Below are 22244 nucleotides of genomic sequence, written 5' to 3'. Positions count from 1 at the left end.
CAGTCCCTGTAGAGCCATTGCAACATCCATTAATGGAAAAGATCTATTACAGCACTGATGCTAATCTCTAACAAGAATGACTGTGCATTCATATGAGCATATTTTAAAAAATTAATAACTTAATTATTGCACGTAACTTATTGTTAAATACTGAAAAGACCTACTAATATTTATCTATACCTGGATGATCTGCAAAGGTTCATTTTGAAATATATAATCATTCTCTTTATTCAAATGTCTTCTGAACATGCATTTATTTCACTTTGAATCTGTCAGCATTAATTGACCAATGAAAGAAATGCTATTAGGAACCTAAAACAAAATGTTGGTAGCATAAAAGTATTTGAAGTGGAAAACCAAAGCCAAAAGTTGTGTGTGTCTTAATGAACAAATACCAGTTAAAATCTTATGTCACAACACAATATCAGAGATTGTTTACAACATGTATTTTAGAAAGTTTTGATATTGTATGAAGCCAGATGGCTTTGCTTCAACTGTACAACTCTCAGGGAGAACAATGTTAGTTACTAACTTCTATTAAAAAAGCAAAACAAAAGCAAATAACATATTTTAAAGTGGTCTATAAAAGGGTTTGCTAATTAAGTGCATCATTAAGATATGATATCGCACAATACAGTAGGATAAATACGTGAGAAGTTGGCAGCTTCCATCATTTTGGAGAAGAGTCTTAGTTCTTCATTTTATAAGGAACCCATTGTCAGCCACAAACTGATTCATCAGACATCTGACTAGACCTCTTATGTATACACCATGATCCAGAGGTTTGATGGTTGCCTGCTATGGATTATCAAACCACTTTAAGCCAGCATTGAACATTATCTCTCTCTTATCTCTCTTATCTCAAAGCAAAGCAGTCTTAATTAAGGGGAAGTCTAATTTTGGGGGAAGGAAAGAAGGAATATTTCTGGCAAGTCATAGTTGGAAAAAAGGGAATCTGTTTTCAAGCTGCTCAAAAAAATGACATTTTCTTTACCAGTAAGGAAAGATCTAACTGATTCACTAGTAACTGAGTTTTCACTTATGCGTGTGAATGCCACAAAGAGCTAAGCTGTCAATATTCCCTTTCAGTGCAATTCCAAAATATAATGATGAAACTAACACATCTATTTCCTAAAACGCTTATTTTCTCTCTCTCCAGGGAAGCAATCAGCCGTGTTTGTGAAGCAGTGCCTGGTGCCAAAGGAGCCTTCAAAAAACGAAAGGTAGTTTTCTTTCCTTCTTGTTAGGCTGGCTGTATTTCCATAGTGCAACCAGTTGCAGGAGAATTTAAACTAACCCAAGAAACACGGGTCCAGAATAATTCAAAGACTTATTTGCGTTTAGCCACCGTTATGTATCTCTTTCTCTCCTTCTCAGCCGTATCTCTCACAGAAAGTTATTGACTTGAGTTCATTTAAGAAAATGTCATCGTTTGCTGTGTTTGCACCTGCATGGGGAAGGACTGAGTCTCCTTCCTTTCCTACAGAGGTTTTCATGTCATGGGTGGTAGCACAGATAGATGGGAGTGGATGAAGTCTTGCTTTCATCCATATACCACACCTGAGAGGGAAGTACTCTATACCATGTGTAGAGCTATCCCAGATTTCATCCCACCTGGAGCAAGGAGAGAACTGAGAACCTTATGGGTATATCTATGCTGCTGTGACTGCTGCTCATGCAGACTGGCTGACTTGAGTACTTTGTATAATTTAGGTTGGGGTGGTCTAGAGCTCAGCACAGGCTAACCACCTAAGCATTAAACAAGCTCCTTTAGTGGGTTTTACAGTCTGTGATGATGAGCTTCAACAGCACAGCAGCCACATTGTTAGCATTACCCAAACTAGTTTAAAACTAGCCCAGGTATGCATATACAAGCTACAGTCACAAATGGGTGACGTTATGCTCCTTCCATGTTCCTGGGCAGTTATGCATTGCCTCCTGTTCACAGCATATGGCAAAGCCACAGTTTAGCTCCTAGGAAATTTAGTTTGCAGTGAAATGAGCTTATAGCTGAAATGAAGGAATGTTGTTTCTATTAATGTGAAGAGAATATTAGGAAAGGTTTAGATTAAGAATAAGGGCCTGGATACTCGAGAGGCTTACATCAGTGTAAGAAGGTTTTACAGTGGTATAAAAAAAATGTGGACAGACAGCATAAACCCTTATGCTAGGGTAACTTCACCCAGTCCAATATAAAATTACCCCGATAAAATCAGGTGTAAAACCCCATTGTATAATTTACACTAATGGTATAATTTACAATCACAAATTTTGAAAAGCAGGGTACAGAGGGTGAGGTGCTTGAGATACAAAAAAATCATATTTTTCTCCAGTTAAAAAGAAACTAGAACCTTTACTAACATGCTAGGGGCCTAGAGTTGTATTATCTTAATATTGAAGCAAAAACAAATATAACTTCATTGGAATGAGTTAAGAACAATCTGAAGAGCTGTGAAATAGAATTTCATTACCAGGAACAGCTAACAGACAGCAGAATTGCAAAACAAAGGGTAGCATGTTTGGTGGAACAGTAAGACCATTAAAAAGAAGAGAGGGTCATTAACACCTCGGGAATAAAATGAATCAAAGGGAGGTGCAAGTGCACCAGTGCACCCCGATTCATCCCTGCTTACCCTGCTATTGTCTGTTGGCTTTCATCCCACAAGGGCTGTTAAATCAAGGCAAGAAATTACCTGCTCCTCTGCCACCTAGTGATGACATGCTGTAGTAGCCACTTAACTTGTATGCAGCCACTCTGGGATAGATGTGGGTCTGTCTAGTCCATATTGGACAGATCTACATGAGACGTTTACTGTGGAGTTGCCTATTTAGGTCTGCAGTAAAGTCTCAGTGTCTACATGGACGGCTCTACTAGGACACAGTAAGCTAATAAACACTGCCGTAGCATAGTACTTGTAAATACAAGTCCTATTCTATGGCGGCATTATTTAGTGTGCTGCAACACACGTTCAGATGCTGATGGGGCTGGCTGGGGCAGAAGGGTGCTTTACTGCAGGGACTGCCTGCCTGCTAGCCCTACACTGGAGCACTCTTGTGTCCCAGCGAGCCCCTCCACAACACACTAAGCTGGGTCAGAGCAGCCTCGGGCTGGCAGGCTGACCCTCCATGCCTGTGCCACTCAGGGCTGCTCTGACCTGGCTCAATGTGCTGTGGTCACAGGTGCATGTGTAAACGTGGCACCCAGAACAATAAACTCAGGCATGAACTGCACCAGAGTTTATTGCTTTGCCTTAAATCATGTGTTGACGTTCCCAGAGTGGTGTAATTAACACTAGTAGCATAACTAGTAGTGGGCAAGGTGGGTACCAACTGTGGGCACTGATTTTTAAAGGGGCATGAAAAACTCTTGGGTACCCTGCAGTGCATGAGTAGCAGCCCATGCGAAAGCAGCAGCAATGCCAGTCTCAGGGAGGTAAGACTCTCCAGCACCCAGCATCCCTTCTCCTCTGCTCTGCAGTGCTCAGTACCGTCCCCTTCCCCATGCCCTCACATTCTGGCATCTCTGCCCAGGCCACCAAATTTCCTATGTACTATGCTTCTTAGGGACACAAGCAATTTAACTTACTCTGTGTAATTGTGTAGTCTGTCCAGGTCCTAAATGAATGAAGGAAAGATGCAATTATTCTTTCTATCTACCTACCTATCTACTTAGGCAAAGTCCTGACAGAAGGCAGAGGAAGAAATACCACTTATCTTCTGCAGTGATTAATCCCCCATTGGATACAATGGGCTTAGCTGACACAAGATGTATCTGCACAAGCATGCTTCCATGTAATATATATTTTGTTGTCATGGCCACAATAGGGTACTGTAATTAATTCTCACTCAGCTGTATGCAAACACCAAAGCAAAATAACAAATATTATATCAATGGAAATGGCCTCAGAAAATAAATGTTTTGGTAAAGGCTTTCTTCTGTGTTCAATCATTTTTGGTTTGGATTGTTTTTATATCAGTAAGTCAAATAAAGGACAGAATGTATAGAAAAGAAATACTGCTTTTCAAATAAGCCAGCCATTTGACAATAGCATCCAACAGCAGCAGCACTTCAACTAAATCTTAATAACACTCTCAAAACTTTTGCCAGTCTGTACTTCATCCTGTCTTCATGGCGAGTCTCGTGTTTTTGCCAGTTTCAGCTCATGCATCTTACTTTCTGCAGTCAGGGAAAAATCCTCTTCCCAATTTTGAAATTTATGTAATCACGTTTCTTATCTGCACTAGATCCCCCCCATGTCTGCACACATTCCTATGGCATCGCTGGAGGCCCTACTCCACATGCAGAAAGGTGCAGGAATGATCAGTAGAAATTTTTAGTGCAAACCAGAAAGGAGCCATGGGGACCCTACTGAAGTTGTTTACATAGAAAAAAATCATGTTCATGTAGTAAACAGGAGCAATGCAATGCCTCCATCTCTTTCTAATGCCTGGTTCCAATAGAAATAGGGCTTTCCTACTTACCAGCAGTCAGCAAAGTTATTATATTAGACTAAGGGTTAGAAGCTTGTACTTTTTGTTGATTACATCCTAGGTTTGATCAGATGTTTCTGCCTTGGGTGGCAGTGGAACATGAGGCAGTAACTGCAGCTGGGCTACCAGCTCAGCAGTAAAGCAGTCACTGTTTTTGTGCCCCTATCACCTTCTAGTTGGGGCGTGGGACCGGTTCCCTAGTTGTGCCCGCACCTTCATGACACAACTGGGTTCAATCTTCACTGTTTTAATTGTGCTTTACATGGCTGAGAGGTGTATTATGAGGAATGATCTCTGGAGAAAAGAAAATGCCCAAATATCATGATCATTAAAGTATATTCATTCTTAAAAGCAGACCTTAATATTTCAGTTGATCCTGCATTAAATGAGTTGCCATTATGAATCAATAGAGTACTAAACATCATGTCCTTATTTCACAGCCACCAAGCAAAGCTCTCTCTAGCATCTTGGGCAAGAGCAACCTTCAGTTTGCAGGGATGAGCATCACTCTGAATATCTCTACCACCAGCTTAAATCTGATGACACCTGATTCAAAACAGGTTGGTGAAGAATAATCCCAACTAAGGGTTTGATGAATTGTGTACCACACAGGGTGTTCAATGTACTCAAATATTTGTGTGCTCAAAACATAAAGAATAAAACGAGAAAAGAGTATGAAAATATAAGACACAGTAGATTAAATACTTTGTTTTCACAGATCTGCAGTGAAAATAACTGTGCTTCACTTGTATAGAGTAATTCTGCTGCTTTCTCTAATCAAATTTACTTCACAGGGGCTTGTCTACACAAGCATTTGATGTGGCACCAGTTTACTCGCAAATAACTCATGAGTAAATGGTGCTGGGCATACATCTACACGTGCAGAGAAGTGGGAGCAGATATGCTGCCAATCTGCTCCCACTTGCCAGGGCTCTGCAATGGGCCCCTGCCACTACTGGGGGCAGCTCCAGGCTCTGGCTGCAGCTGCCAGCAGCCAGCAGTCAGAAGACCTCTTCAAAAGGCAGCCTTGCTCATTGCTCTCTGGCCAGCCACTTCCCTGGCCAGGATTACAAGGAAGGCATGTGGCAGCACTGTCCTCACTGCCTGTGCCTCCCCATGCTATGGCTGTTCCAGCCCCTGTCCCTGGCAGTGACAACCAGTGTCCCATGCTCCTGTTGGATGCCATGGTGACCCTGCTGGCCCACTGTGCTGACCACTGCCTGGCTCATGGCCATCTAGGCCCTCCCACCTCTCCCATGTGCAGCAACCACTTGCCTGCCTGCCATGCACAGTCCCAGGGCCACTACCATGCATCTGCTGCCTCCACTCTATCTGCTTGGCTAGACCCCAGCAGGGACACTAACGATGGTCTCCAGGATGCCACAATTACAGCCACCATCACCCTCCTGGGTGTCCAGCCCCACCACATCTGGACCCACCAGGCCAGCCAGAACTGGTGGCAGCACATTGTCCAGCACACCTGGGATGACGAGCAGTGGCTGGAGGCCTTCTGCATAACCCACACCACCTTCCAGGACCTCCTGGAGCAGCTCCAGCCCCACCTGGAATGGAAGCACACTGGCATGAAGCCGCCCCTCCCTGCACAAACCTGGCTAACTCTCGACCTGCTGAAGTTGGCCACGCTTACCAGCCTGTGGTATGTCGGGCACCTGTTTGGTGTGGGCAAGGCCACTGCTGGGGAGGCCATGCTGGAGGTGTGCAAAATCCTCCAGGACATGCTGGGGCACACAGTGCTCCATGTGTGCAACCCCCTGGTGGTGGTGACAGGGTTCCGTGCCCTGGGCATCCCCCAGTGCATCGGGGCCCTGGATGGGACCCACATCCCTATCACCTGCCTGCCCCTTCTGGACCACCCCTGCTACAGCCACAGGGGCTTTCACTCTGGGCGTGCTAGGCCATTGTGGACTACTGGGGCGCCTTCAAGCACATGAGTGCTAGCTGGGTGGGCAGCCTCCATGACATCTGCATCTTCAGAAATCTGGCCTGCTGGGCCTGGTGGAGAGTGAGTGCTTTGTACCAGGAGTGCTGATCCTGCAGATGGGCTCTATGGTGGTCTCGCCCCTGTTCATCAGGTACCATGTCTGCCCACTCCTGCCCTGGCTCATGTGGCCTACACTGGCCACCTGGACCTCCACCAGGCCCACTTCAACTGTTGCCTTGGTGGAGTGTGCCTTCAGCTGTCTCAAGGGACACTAAGGCTCCATCACCACCTGCCTTAAGTTCGCCAAGGACAATCTTCCCTGGGTCATTGTCGCAGCCAGTGTCCAGGGCCAGCAGGGCTGGTATGTGGTCCTGGCCCACCTGCAGGCAGCTCTGGCTCCCTGCCCCTATGGGGGCAGGGCAAGCGGCAGGGCTGGGCCCTGGCAGGGGGGCTGGGTGGCTCCGGACCTGGGGCGTGGGCCAAGCCAAAGGCTTCAGGCTGCTGGAGGTGGCACAGGACCTCCTCCCAGGCCCAGATGGAGGGTTGCTGCTGGGCAGCAGGTGGCTTTCAGAGGGCAGGCAGGACTAGGGTTGGGGGCTAGGCAGCGGGTGGCACAAAGGTGACCGCATTCTGCTCCCACAGCTCCTCTACCCACTCCCGCTGTAGGGCCAGAAGCTATGCCCAGAACTCCTGGTCCACTTGGTCCTGCGCCGCCTTGCACCAGTCCTGCATCTCCTCGTGGGTAACATCCTCCGCCCACCACCTGTCATGGCAGGCCACGACTTCCACCTGCCGGGCCTAGGAATCCCCCAGGCAGTCATCCAATACTGTGACCGGACGGCTCAGGAGGAGGGTCCTGTCCAGAAGCCTCCTCCAGCAGAGCTGGTGCATCCATAGGGCCCCAGCAGTGGGCAGTGGTGACCCTGAGGCTTCATCCCAACCCACTATGCCCTGCTGCTGATGGCCATGGTGTCCCAGGCACACCTCTGCACCCGGCATGGGACCCTGAGCTATGACGGTGTGGGGGGCAAGCGCAGGCTGCCCCACAACCTCTGCCACTGCCTCAAGGGCTGTGGCTGCACTACATGTCACCGCCCCCCACAGCTGAGGAGGACATTGCCACTGGCACCGACATGTTCCTTGGTGTGTAAGAGGCTTGTGCCTGCCTAGCTGCAGGACATGGGCTGCTCAATAAGGTTTTGCACTGTCTCCCACTTCTCTGCATGCTGTGGGGGGAACCTGGGGCCCATGGAGTATGGGCAGGTTGGGCAGAGGGCTGGGGGCGGGGGTGAGGAGGGCCCTCCCTCTTCAGAGTGGGGCTTATCACATGGCCAGGGCTGGCATGTCTGGTGGCTCTGCATGGTCCCAGCTGTCGGCAGTGGTGTGCAGCTCTGGCTAGTGTCCTCGGATGGCAGGGTGCGGCAGCAGGGCATCCAGCCAGGGGTCCCCCCTGGGGAGGAACTGGCACTGCTGGTGGCCAGTGGTGTCCTGGGTGGCCGCTCCTTGTCATGGGGGCTGAGGCTGTAGAGCTGGCGCAGCAGGTGCTGGCCCTGACTCCCTGAGCTCCTGGTGGAGGGTGCAGCCAGGGAGCTCAGCAGGTTAGGCTGCTGGATGTCTGAGGGTCTCTCCCTCAGTGACGTGTTCCTGGGGGTGCCTGGCCCAGCGGGGGTGGCTCAGTCAGGCTGCCTGTGCTGCTATAGAAAGCACAGTTGTGGCCTGGGTCCCGGGGCATGAGTATATCTATCAGTTGCCGCATAAAGGGCATGGACTTTTGGGACCTACTCGACCGATGATTATGGTTGGTGATGGAAACCCACAGTGCCCACTGTGCCCACAAGACCTTGATCTTTATGTGGCACTGCCACGCAAACTGTTTGTGCCCATGCTCCTGCATCTGGGCTGACAGACCCTCATAGACATGGGCGTTGGAGTGCCTGCCCCACTCAAACTGGCGCTGCACCTCTGCCTCACCCCACAGTGCCACAAGTTCACCAGTCTTGTCCATGGACCAGTTGGGGTCCCAGGTGGTAGGCACAGGTGTGGGCATGGCTGCAGTCAAGGAAGACATGGGTCCCACACTGGCTTTCTGAACCCCTGTGTGTCTGTCCCTGTCCTGCCTGGCCTGGACAGTTGCCTGCAGTGCCCAGCACAGGGGCATGGCATGGGACTGCCAGCCGTGTGGCAGAGGCAATGCCTAGTGGCATGGCTGACCTGAGAGCAAACTTGCTTCTGGGTTGTGTCTACACACGCATAACTGAGCAGTAACTAAACATTAACTAAACATGAGTAAATTTGCTGCATTCAAATTTACTTGCAATTACGTTTTTACTGCACACTAAGCTTTTGCACGTGTAGATGCATGTGCTTACTGCACCGTAAACTATGCTGCTGTGCAGTTAAGTGTCTTATGTAGACATGCCAAGGGTGAAACAGAATTTTCTGGCCATGGGATTTTTTTTTTTGGTCCAGTTACAAACTTTGGTTGTGCTTGAAGGAGGTGTCTGATTCAGGCATGTCCTAAGAGAGGAATAGATTTCTTCATTCTCTCCTCCCCCCAGCCTTTTCCTTTTTGCAGTTTTAAAGGACAGTCTATTCATAAGGTGCTGTTCTAAACAGCTTTGAGATTTTGCTCTGCAGTGAAATGTCTGCCTTTTCAAAAAACAAGGGAGCCTATTTCAGTCCACTCCTTTCTGTTTCTTTCTTTGTGCTGAAAGTGTATACTGACTTTGGGGAATCACTGCAGCGGATTGTGAATGATGTATGAGTTGAGAAAAATCCTTGCTCAGTATATAGACAGAGCAGAGTGTTGCATAATCGCTGCGATGCTATTTGCTGTGAGCTACATACTGTGTTAAGGAATGCAACTTTCTGCCCAGATACAGCTAGGAACCCCCCCCCCCCCCCCCCCCCCGCTGTGCTCAGAAGCCTCTAGATAAAAAAATAACAAGAAGCACAAACCTATATAGATATTTAAACAGTTGTTGTTATTACTGCATTTCTATTGATTTGTCTTTTGCCCACCCTCACCTTCCGATATAGAATGCTGCTGTCTTCTAAAGTAATAGCACAAACATAGTAGTAGCAGCACAACTGCAAGCTGTAGTGGCTTGCACTTTTATGGTAGAATATGGCAGCATGTGTTATAACTAGAGCTACTGAGAAAAGGAGTGTGCCTTTAATATGCTCCATTTCCAAAAATACCAAAACTTGAAAAAAATCTGTGACCTTAGTTAAAGACCAGGAATAATTTTAATAAAGGGCCAGCTCTTCAGAAATGAAGGTGCACTGATTTACCTATACCTGAAAATCTTTCCCAAATTATTTCAGCTTCTCTCTGTGATATAGATAGAGGAAATTCCAGTGAATTGGGATCATTAGAGATGGTTAATAGGAGGTATAGCCATGTCTACTACATTGAGAAATGATAAACTGCATCTGGCCACAGTGACTGGGAAATAGAAGAGTCTTTGAAAAAATAGCTCTCTGTTGATGGTTCCCTTTGTTTCTGGTTTGTACCATATTAGATTACCCAGGACATAGAATCATAGAAAATGAGGGTTGGAAGGGACCTCAGGAGGTCATCTAGTTCAAACCCTTGCTCAAAGCTGCACCATCCCCAACTAGATAATCTGAGCTAAGACTTTGTCTAGCTGGGTCCTAAAAACCTCCAAGGCTGGAGATTCCATAACCTATAACTTTGAACCTATAAAGCCATATAAAGTGTTATGTGTTCACTCTGGCATACCTTTGAGAATGCTGAAAATAAGACTGGTTTTGTGCTTAGTTCTTTGCAATGCCGTGCAAGAAAGATGGGCTGACAATAGTCTCCTGACCCTGGACTGGCTGGGCTTGGAAGCAAAGAAGGAACAGAGTTCTCAGTCTTATGTGTGGGAAGGAAAGTGTCAGGGATGGTTTGAACCATTGTACAGTAATATTTTAATGATATTAATTAAGGACAGAGCTGGATGATATTTTTCAACTAAATATTTTTCCAGTAAAAATACAGATCTGGATGGCCTGAAATTTTCCCCCAATTAATTTAAATTTTGGAGTATTGTTTCAGTCAAAAGGCCCTTAAAAATGCTGGACAAATAAAATTCTGTTTTATGACATTTGGTTAAAACATTTTTTTTAAACTCAGGAGTTAAACATTTAGTTCTGGGTTGAATGAAACATTTTGTTTGATTGAAACTGAAATGTATTCTGAAATTCTGAAAGAAGATTCATTTTGCATCAACCTGAAATTTTTTCTTTTTGAATTTTCCAGCACTGCCAGTGGATTAAGAAAACATTCTGTTCATTCTTGCTGTTCATTCCCCCAAATAGTAATGTCACTGTGGTGTGGGGTTTTGAAGAAGGCTTGGGAGGAAAATCCTCCTTGCAGACTAAGAGGAATATAGTCCTCTGCTGAGAACAAAAGAATTCCAGATCTCTACAAGGCCTCTGATCACGTGAGCAGTTTGGGCTGGAAATATTGTGAAAGCAGCGCACTTTACAAGGAGGAAGAACTTTATATTCTTCTCTGGTGACCTGTAACTCTAAAAGAGCAGACTCCAGAGAAAGGTCCAGCCTGTTCCTCACAAGTACACAGAGCTGCAGGAAGAAAAAGTGGAAGGAAAATAAATTGGCTTAGAGATTATCATTTTCTATAATCTTCCACTCCCCAGACAAAGAGCGTTTTTTTACATATTCTAAAATATTTGCTTTTTATTTTTCCCAAAAGAGGCACTGGCTGCTATTCTTGCATATCCTTAGTAAGAACCCAATCCTGTGACAGTTAAATCAAATGGCATAACTCCTATTGGTAAAGGCTCAAGCTTTAAATTAACTTGTCTTTCCTGGTTGTTCAATGGAGTTATTACTGAAGGATTTTAAAAGTTAAATTTCATCACAGCAATACAGAAGAACCATCCTTCTTAGACTGGAGATTCCTAGTAGTACATACATCTTTTCTGCTACACTACGGACAAACACAATATAAGCACAAATCTGTTAGGCAAATTGAATATGGTCATTTCAGATGCACCAGGATTCACCTGAGAGAAGGATCAGTAATACTTTAATTTACAACTGGATTCGAAATACTGAAAGTGTATCTTATTTAGGATAGGTCTTAAATATTTAATTGCATAGCAGATGTTAGAAGCAGTAGCATATTGAACATATTAAGCATTTTCAGCATGTACAAAATGGAGTAAATTAAAAAAAGATAAGAACCTTCCCCTCTACAGATCTTTAACTGCTGAAAAGCGGGGAGGTCCATTGACCTCAATAGGGCTGGGGTTGTAGTCCATAGTTATTCTTCTCCCTTCTACAGCAAGTGGCATTGTAAGAGCTTTAACACTAACTGAAAGAAATTACTGAGGAATCTAGAGACTTGTATAATATGTTGATGAGTGCTATATAAATACCTTTAATACTGTATACTGCAGTCCCATGCGGGTGACCCAACAAACCTCTTGGCAGATAACATGTCAGTAAAGGATGTATGCATTAGGCCTGATTCTCAGCTACATAAAAGATCCTTTACATTGCTCTGACAATGTAATTGGGAATAGAAATGGGCAAACATAATTCACAACTGCTTGCAGTATAAAGACGTGTCAGGTGTGCAAAAGTCCATTTCATCTAAACTCAATTTTTAGGTTTATCAAACCAAATTAGCTACCCTTAGGGGGACTACTCATCTTTTCTATTTTCCTGAAAGCTTTTTGCAAGATTTCATACCAAAGACATGAAAAAAAAATAAAATGCATCAAATACTTCTTTAATTGAAAGTCATTTGTGCCTTTTTAAAAAACATTTGTCTGGTATTGATTTCAACACTATTTTGCCCTCATTCAGCTAGAAAATCTGTTTAGTTTCCACTCCATCAAACTGCACGAGGACATGGAAACTCCTAGAATCCACCATTGACAGCCATGCAGGAACATGGAAGAATCAGAGTTTGAATGAACTAAATCCTTGATCACTTTTTATCACTATTGGATTATAAAGAAAATTGTACTCCTGTTCCTGTTTTATCACCCTTTGTCCCGAGAACTTAATTGTTAAACTTCTGCTAACCATTGAAGTGATGCTAGTAGTTTTTGGTGGGTGTAGGCCTATTGTCACCTCAGCAGGGCATATCGAGAAAGAAAGAAAACCCCAAGTAGAAATATCTGATATTCTTAAGTTTGTTTACAGTATCATCATGTTTCCTGTGAAATATAAGAATTATTTTGATCCTGGCTTTTACTTTTGGGGTGTACTTCATTTTTACAAGCTCTTAAAAAAAGCTATAAGCTACATAAGAAAGCCTACTGACCTATACTTAATTTTTTTTCCTGATCCACACAGATCATAGCCAATCATCATATGCAGTCTATTTCTTTTGCATCTGGAGGTGATCCGGTAAGCATTTCTTTAGCTTTTCTTTTGCTCCTGTTGGTATTGTTATCTGAGGACCTTATCATTTATCACATACATGTCATTTATCACATATCCTACTTAAAGGAAAATATAAACACAATAACTCTTGTTTCTTGTTTCATAAATTCTTGACTATTGCCATCAAACTGTCTTTAGGGGAAACACTGACAGGCAGTAATAAATCCTCCTCTTTGAATGAGTGGAATGAAAAGGCATTGAAAAGCCTCAAGTGTTTCATATAAAACTTGATAAATATTGCAGATGTGACTCCTTGTTTTGCACAGTAAACTGCCTTGAAAAAGTAAACTCAAATTGGTGTCATTTGAACCTTCATCTGCATTGTTACTCCCTTTGTCCTCCCTGCAATAACAGACTTAGAACGCAGTTATATTTCTAGTAAGGTCATTCAGAGTAATCTTTTTCCCCTCTCTTTTTTTCCCAACTTCACCTTGAGAAAGTAACAGAGTGGGGTAAATGCTGTCCTCAGAAATGTTCATTTCACACACAGGTGTAACAATGTGGCTGGGTATCCAAGACAACTGCCACACACAGAGGTAGTGGTTATTTCCTCTTGTTGCTACCACCACTGGCACGATTGCTTGCCCTGGTCTCCGCACCCTAGTTACTCTACTGATTCCACACATGTGTTTAAAGACAGGGTTTGATTTTTTTTTAGGGAGAAGCTCCTTTTCCCTAAATTGGCCAAGTTCAGTTTTACTCTCTGATACACATATGCTGCTTGCACTTACCTCATGCATATCAAAGGCAGACCAGTGTGCTTGTTGCTTATCTACATATTTTTACAAGAGGTCCATCTAATTTCACACTAAATATGCTTCAAAATTATTTCCCAGCCATGAAGAATTGAAGGCATTTCAAAACAGTAAAAGTCTCTCCTGAGTCTTCAAAGCTTTTTAGTTGAGATTGATTTATATTGCCAGGGACAGGTCCACTCACATAACATATGTAAGGCGCTACGTACCCTCTGCATAAGACTTCTCTCACCTTTACTATGATATGATTTAATATAATCAGTTTCTCTTAGAAGAAGATCCTTAATGTGTTTGCAGTAGGTTAGATATGAATACACCATAAAGCACAAATTCATTCTAGAGAACAGCTCTGTTAAACTCAGTGACATTGCAGCAGTGATAAATTTGGAGCTTTTTACAATAATAATTCAGGGAGCAAAGCACTGATCAACAGCAGCTCAGAAATACAACAGATTGCCATAAATGCTGTAAATGAACAATTCCTGCAGTGGGCAGAGGAGCGATTAGTACAGTTCCCTGCCTCCATAAGAAAAAGACTTTGCCACTCCATCTGCCACCCCAAATGCTAAGTCCTCGAAACACCACTGCCTCCTGCCCACTGGTGGAGTGAACAGGAGAGCTGCAGCAGTAAGAGATTTGAACTGGAGTAAACAAGCTCTTCCAAATGTTTTCGTGAGACAAAAAGCATGCCACTGAGTCACTGAGCTACCAGAGACATCACATTGCACCAAGGATGGGAGCCAGCCGGAGCTGATGAAATTCTAAAGTAGTGTTGACAACTAGACCCCTTTACTATGACCTCATCCTGGGGGTGGAGAGGGTAGGTGTGAGTATTCACTAATACTCAGCAGGCTTGTCACAGTAGGCTAATCACAGAGAGAACTTTAAATAAAAGAACAAGCTTGCTCATATGGCAGGTGGCTCTTTTGTCTCAGGCACAGAGAAGGAAAGGAAGATGCAAAGGTTGGGTTTTAATTAGGCCACAACATTACTCACCTGGGAATTGTGTGGCAATAACTTGTACAGTGCTGGTCATCGTTTCTTAATCACGTTTACATGGTAAAGGACTGCATCGTTCCCTCTACCTCTCCAGAGCTTTCTCTCCATGGGTTGGTGATCTCCCAACACCCACACCTCAGATGAAGTTTTAGGGGATGGAGAAAGCGGTTGTCTCCTTTCTGTGTGAGACATTTTTCCAGCTTAGGTGCCCCTACACTACAGTGCAATCTGCAGCATATGTCTACCTTCTATCTCACACACAAACAAGATTGACTGTTTTGAAAGAAAATCCAATTGTGCCCAAAGAGCGGGGTTCTGAAGAATGCTTTTCATCCCAGAACTTCAGTCTATCATTTTGATACGCTGAGCCCAACCCTACAAGGGACTGAAGACAAGGACTGAGGCTTTGATTCTTTGCTCAGTCCTGACACAGAGCCTGCTAAAGTCAATGAGAGTCTTTTAATTGACTTCCAAGGGCTTTGAGAGAGGTCCTTACACAGCTGTAAATTAAAGGCAGTGCTTTTCAAGGCACACTGGTGTTACTGAGTGGGAGCAGAGCCAAGATCATACATTTTTTGCAGTGAAATAAGAGTTGCTTTTGCAGAAGCTTTAGCGGTATCCAAGCAGCCAGTGTTCAAACATTATAGGCATGGTGCTGGGCAGGGCATAGTTAGTACTTTTCTACAGAATGCTTGAAATACTTATATGCTATGCATTGGCCTTTTATCATCATGCAAAAATGTTCTTGTTTATGATACATATCTTCCTTTTCTCATAGGATACGACAGACTATGTTGCATATGTAGCTAAAGACCCTGTTAACCGCAGAGGTAAGGTACACGTCATATTTGGCACCTTCTTTCCTTTAAAACATTAATTATTAATATTTTAATTCCTGGTATTTTGGGGATTTTTCCAGAAAACAGAAATGAAACACAATAAAGACTTTACACCTGAGCTGATAATTGGAACAATGACATAGCAGTAAACAGGGACCACACACAAGTTAGTCTAGCAGCACAAAATTGTTCTTATTCATGAAATATATTTCAATTTTTTGGGGTTCTTTTCATGTCTGAACTGGACATTCTGCACCAACTCACTGCACCTTGCAGGAAAGGAGAACATAGCCTTTTTTTGTCTGTGATCTTGATTAAAGCTGTTACCTAATTTTCCTGCTTGAGATCAGACATCCATTTCACTGTAAGTCCCCGTTAGTGATTGTTTCCAATGTTTGGGATTTTGGATGCGGTTTAGATTCTCCTTAATAAGAGCAACTCATAGAAAAAGAGAGAGGAAATCATAAACTAAAAGGAGAGCAACAAAATAAACTCCCCTGCTTGCATAACAAAAGGCAGCGTTTTAGTTACAAACTATTGTGTAGTGTTTCTGAGTCCTATAATGATTTAGGAGCCTAAAGTGGGTCCTAGGCAGAATTAAGGAGCCCAAGTCTAAAGTTGTGATGCTCAAACCTCCTTACACAGCTGTATATTAAGGGCAGTGCTTTTAAAGACACACTGGTATGACTGAGTGGAAGCAGAACAAAGATCATATAATTTTTGCAGTGGAAGAAAGAGTTGCTTTTGCAGGAGCTTTACAGCCTAACCTTGGAGGTGTAAACATCCCGTATGTGTCACAGTCTATGACCGTATCATGCTCTTTGCTGCCTACAAATTTTATTTTTCCTTCTCTGTCAAAACGACCTAAGTTTGACAGGGATGAGGAACTTGATGCTTAAGCCCTATTGGAATACAGAAACTAGGCATACCTAGTCCCCTTAAAGGCCATATCAAGTAGGCCTTTGTAGATCATGCCTAACAGGGAGTGACAGGATTGGAGTCCCTACAAGTTAAACTGGCAGTCACCCTCTGCTCCCAGGCTCCTCTCTCCTGCCCCCCACCAGTGCAGGTGGACCATATCATGGAAGCCTCTGAGGGCTTTTTTAAGTCCCCAAAGGAGGTAATAATCTACCCTCTCCACCCCGCTTCCTCTCCATGCTCAGAGGCATGTCCCCTCCACTCCCCTCTCCTTCACTCCTATCCCACCTGCTGCTGCTTTCCCCACTGTCCCAGGGGTGGGGGAAGCTCCAGACCCATTCCTACCTGGTCCAGTTGAGCTGCCTGGGGGCTGGGCTCAGCTGGGGAACACAGCAGCAGTGATGGGTGGGAAGGTTTCCTCTCTCATGCCTGCTCCCAGAGAGCTGGGCAAGTTGGAGGAACCTACCCTGCTGCTGCTGTCTGTGGCACTGTTCAGTCCAAAAGGATGGGGTGTCACTGTGCCACTGTACCCCCTCCAGCTCCACCCCTAGATGCAATAGCTTAAGTGGTTGAAAAGTAGGAAACCCAGGTTTAATTTTTTTTGGCCTGACTGGGTTCAAATTCTCAGATCCCACAAAAAGATCGTTGCTTTGCAGCTGTACCACTGTGCATAAAACATTGGGCCAGAAAGACAGTTTTTAGAGTGCATTTGACTCTCTACTCCGAGGACAGGAGGGATGAAACCTAGGGGCACTGATACATGTGACAGAACTCTGCTCCGACATGTGCAGAGCAGATTTGATTAACGGAGCCTGCTGTGAGTCTGCTGGAGTGTGCTAATTTGTGTGCTACAGCAGCTTCCAAGTCACTCGCGTACAGCATCCTCAACGAGCTTTAGTTAAAGCACCCCCGCCACCATTTTGAAGTGCAGGATGCTGAATACGCATGACGCTGTGGGTGCTTTAATTAAACCAGCTCTCAGAGCTGTTCTACTTAAAGTACCTCCTCCGCCTCCGCCCCCGCCCCAGAGCACATGTACAGATGCCCCTGGGTTTTAGTCATTGCTCCCAGTAATGTATTGTGTACCTGCTTCATGTACTGTGTGCCTTACTTCCAATTTGGATTTGCTTAGCCTCAGCTTCCTGACCCTGATTCCTGTTATGCCTATCTCCACCAGGTTAAAGAGCTGTTTATTGTCTGGTATTTTCTCCCGGGGAAGGTACTTATATACTGTAATCAAGCTACCTCTTAATTTCTGTTTTTTGTTAAGATAAAGAGATTGAGCCCTGTAGGTCTCCAACTGTAAGGTATTTTTCCAACCCTTGACTCATTTTTGTGGTTCTTTTCTGTACCCTCTCCAATTTTTCTACACTTCTTTTAAAATGTGGAAAAGCATCTCATTAGCCCTTTTTTTGCTATAGCATTGCACTGAGAGCTCACTGTAAGTTACTTGTCCATTAAGTCTTTGCTTTCCAGAATACAGCCTTCCATTCTGTTGAAATGGTCTGAATACCTCTTTCCTAGACATAGAAGCTTGCATTTCTCTGTATAACTTTGCATTTTGTTTGACTGAATGCATTTTACCAGTATACCGAGGGTGACTGCCTTACTCTCATCATTCTTTATCATTCTACCAAGCTTTGTGTAATCTGTAAATTTCAGTGGAAGTGATTGTTATATTTCCCTCTCCTTAGTCCTTTTTAATGAAGATGCTATTGAATTATTACTATCTATGTTTGCATTTACAATGGGCTGCACATCGCAGACACATACAAGATGACTTATTTCTCCTCCAGAGAGGTTAAAATGGCAGAAAATGCTTTTCCTTTCAAAATCTAATGCTCTTGCAACCTAGAGGCAGTCTGCCTTCCACCCACCCAGCTTGTAACATACGCTAAGGAAATAGACCTGTGTGAGCCAAACCTTTCTCTCCTTTTATAAGAAACATATTTTCTACTTGCTCAAAGTCCATTCTCGTATCCAAGGAGACAGGTTACCCGTTACGTCATCTTCTGATACCAATTTCTTGAGTATGACTCATCCTTCATTTCAGCCCCCAACAAGGTTAGCAGCAGGCAGTATACCTTCTTTAGATACCTGCTTCCATATGGATATTATAGTTTTTTGTTCAACTTAACTGCTTTCAGACTATGCGTTTGCAGGTAAGACGCTATGAGATCCAGGGAATCCCTCCGTGCTGATAGTTAAACACCACCAGCAGTGCAGTTTATTTCTCTAGGGCAAATTCATGTGATCTGCAAAATGCCAGTGGCATTATGTTCTGTCTTTATGCCAGTGAAATGCACTGGGTTTGGATGCAAAATCCCTCTGTAGCCCAGGCACATTTGCTGTAAATCAAAGCATCATCCAAGTCTATGGGCAGGAATAACAGGCATTGCATAGGTTCAGAAAGACCCTGGAACTGCATACTTGCAAATCTGGTGTCCCCCAGCTTTGGCTGGCTCACAGATCCATCCTGTATGCTAGCCTGGTGGAGGCAATTGCCTAGACCTGCCTCAACTGCAGTATAGCTGTGACTGACAAAATTGTACAACCAAACACAAATGTCACCATTTTCATTTATGTGTATTGTTAGGTTAGCATGCAGAATCCACAGAGCCCTTGTGCTAGGCATTGGACATATGTAGTGGAAGCCAATCCCTACCTTGAAGCATTTAATAGTTTATATAGACATACGGTAAACAACAAAGTGGGAGGGGAGGGAGAGAGATTAAATGCCTCATTTAAGATGACAGAGCCAGCCAGGAACAAAACTATAATGTGAACTGAGGACTCCTGGCTTGAGACAGTACCCTGTTCATGAACCCTGCTGCCTGTCCAGAGATGACAACATTTTATGAATAGGACAAATGATCTTACAGGGGTTTTTACAGTGCCTTTTCTTTGTACCAGTGAGGTGCATCTACCACTATTAACTTAGCTCAGTGATTCTCAATTTTTTCAGTCAGGGCCCTCCTCCACAACTTTGAATTTGGCAGCACCCCTGGTTGAGAACATTTGCCTCTGACTATACCAGTGATTCTCAGCCAAGGTGCTGCTGCATGCTTCTGCTCATATGAGGGTTTTCTGATAATGAAGGATATTTAACTCATTTTCCTGAACTTCAGGAGTTTTTAGAATGAAGGGACTGGACTGTGGTCTCACATCAGCTTTTTAAAAAAAATATATAATGCAGTAATTCTATCTAACCTTAGTGGAATCACTCCAGGCTTAAGATATTCTAAGTGTGCGGATAATTTAACCCATTGTCTGGAAGTAGCTGTAACTAACTGCTGTATCTTATTTATATTCATGTTTACATGATGAATAGAATAGCTATGCCATTCATCACTGCAGCATGGTAAGGATTGTATGAATAATAGTCTATAAATATCATTGTCTTCCCTTCTTTATTTTAGCTTGCCATATACTGGAGTGCTGTGATGGCCTTGCTCAGGATGTCATCAGCACCATAGGGCAAGCATTTGAACTTCGATTTAAGCAATATTTACGCTGTCCCAGTAATATACCTGCTCTCCAGGACAGGTGAGTAACATTGCTATAGAAACCTTCTAAATCAGTATTTCTGAGCCAGTAGGAGTTAATCCATGACTGAACAAGGGAGTTTTAGCAAAACTGGACACTCTTTAAAACAGTTTCCTGCTAAGTTAGTGAAATCAGTATGGATGGAACATAATCATTTTAAAAGAATGTTTAAACATGACCTTAAGGCTAAATATTAGCTCTTAGAGAGAGAGAGAAAAGGATGGCTAGATTTAGAGGTGATGTGTATTAAAATATATATCACAAATGAGTAAGCAAGAATGAGGGAGCCAAAACTGGTATAGCTTGTATGCCAGATGACCAGAAGAAGTAGGTTACACAACTTCTCTAAATTTGGCTCAGGGTCAGTAACACAATGTGAAGCATGATTTTAAAATAGTCCTGCCCAGCCCCACATATACAAGACATATCAGTCTATACCTAGTTTAAATCCAACTTTTCTTCCAATTTGGGTGGATCCTTAGATTGATACAAATGGTTTGGAGTTGAATCTGCACAGTTCCCTTGTAAGATCTCAAATATTCCCAAAAAATTTGACTTGCTGTTTTTAGAGATTTTTCTTTCTCCTGAAAGTTAAACTACTGATAACCTTTATTGCCTCTGTGACAAACAGAGCCAACTCATGGCCTGGTGAGACCCAGCCATTTTGGAGACCAGCCTGCCCCTTTTGTCCTTGGGCCAACCGCCTACCTCTTCCTCCTGCCACGCCTTTATGTTTTATTGTTTTGATGTTAATAGGTGGGAGGCTGCCCTTCGATCTGCCCTGATGTCAAGGGCCTAATGTACAAGCTCCAACCATCCCTACATGTGTCCCATGCCTTGCAGATGTTTTCTCCGGCTAGGTAGTACTGGGACTTCAGCTCCAGAGCCTCACGTGAAACTCTCACTCCCCACTGGAGATCAAAGTCCCAGCACCCTCACAGATGTTTCCAGGCCTAGCACCTGGCCTCCCTACTGGTGAACACACCAGGCTTTCCATATCCAGCCTAGCACCTGGCCTCCAGTCAAGTGGCTCACACTGGGCCTTGTCAACTGCCTCCTTTACCCTGGGGCCTCACCGCTGCACCCCTCAATACTCCGCCCTACTACTCAGGCTGCTTAACTGCCTTCTCATCTCCAGGGCCTCACAACTATGCCCCACAACTCAACTGCCTCTCACAACAGCACCCCAAACTCTGGGCCTCACTCCCCGCTCCCTGGCCACACTATTCTGCCCCCTCCCAGGGCCATGCTATTGCATCCTACCACTTGGGCTCAGGGTCGAACACCTCCATAGGCTCAGGTGGCACTCCACTTTCCGTGCCTGGCCTACCACTCTACACTTGAGGCTCCAATTAGAACACCTCTGCAGGCTCAGGTAGAACTCTCCTGCTGTGCCTGGCCCACCTCCAGGGTCTAACTCCCCACAGAGCTCAGGTATTCTGTGTGCCTGGCCCTGAGCTCAAAGCCCGCCCGAAGGTGGGAGCAGGGGTTTAGGTGCCCCCAACCCACCTTACACTAGGATGGTCCTCAAACCTGGCATATAATTGGCCCTTCCCTACCACAGGCAGGACCACTAGGCCTCCCTATCCTGTCAGGGTACAGTTTCAGGTCATGGCCAGGACCAATGAGGTCTTCTCCTTCCTTATAGCCTCACCCTTACCTCCAAGGTGTTCCAGGACTAGCCCAACCCAATGTTGCCTCCTTGGGCCTGCCACACAGACTGCCCTGCTCTTATACCAGAGCTCTACCAAAATGGCTACCCTCGTCAGACACCTAGTGGCTGGCTACTCCGGCCCTTTAAGTGATGGAGCACTGAAGCTGCTCCATCACACCTCCTATCCATTATTTGATATCCATTGGAAAGAAGCATGATTTCTACAAATGAATACATAGAGAAAAACTGGGTGGTCCCTCCCATGAAGACAAACACAAGTGGAAGGAACAAGTGGAGGAAAACCTTGGTAGCATTATTAAACTAAGGAAACTAGTTTTTCTCTTACCCAGAGAAGAATGTTTAGTAGGGCCGCGTGCAGCTTCGGTAGCTGATTCAATTCAGAGGAGATTCAGCCTGATTCAGGGACCGAACCGCCAAATCCGAATCGAATCAGGAGACCAAGTAAAAGCTCTGAATTGATTTGAAGCATCTGAATCGATTTGGAGAAGTTTCGGAAAAGATTCAGTCAATTCGGAGATTCAGTCATAGACTAAACAGGCAGCTGAATTTCTCTGAATCAGTGCTGAATCTTCCAAAGCTGATTCACCCAAATCAATTCGGGATGGTGATCCAAATTTTTGAATCAAATCACTGTCCTCTGAATCAGCCAA

General features: G+C 44.4%; 1 protein-coding gene across 1 annotated transcript in view; it reads left to right on the top strand.

The window, feature by feature from the left end:
* The window catches only part of SHC3 (SHC adaptor protein 3), an 83263-nt gene that overhangs the window by 41636 nt on the left and 19383 nt on the right, over positions 1-22244 (top strand). The window contains exons 3-7 of the mRNA XM_019477981.2: positions 1160-1223; positions 4932-5051; positions 12773-12826; positions 15395-15446; positions 19793-19919. Of these exons, the coding sequence (XP_019333526.2) occupies positions 1160-1223; positions 4932-5051; positions 12773-12826; positions 15395-15446; positions 19793-19919 (417 nt within the window). The remainder of the gene's footprint in view (positions 1-1159; positions 1224-4931; positions 5052-12772; positions 12827-15394; positions 15447-19792; positions 19920-22244) is intronic.

This window comes from Alligator mississippiensis, chromosome 3, assembly GCF_030867095.1.
Source record: "Alligator mississippiensis isolate rAllMis1 chromosome 3, rAllMis1, whole genome shotgun sequence".
NCBI classification, from domain to species: domain Eukaryota; kingdom Metazoa; phylum Chordata; order Crocodylia; family Alligatoridae; genus Alligator; species Alligator mississippiensis.
Note: the sequence above shows the minus strand (reverse complement) of the source record. Positions and strands in the feature narration are given on the sequence as shown.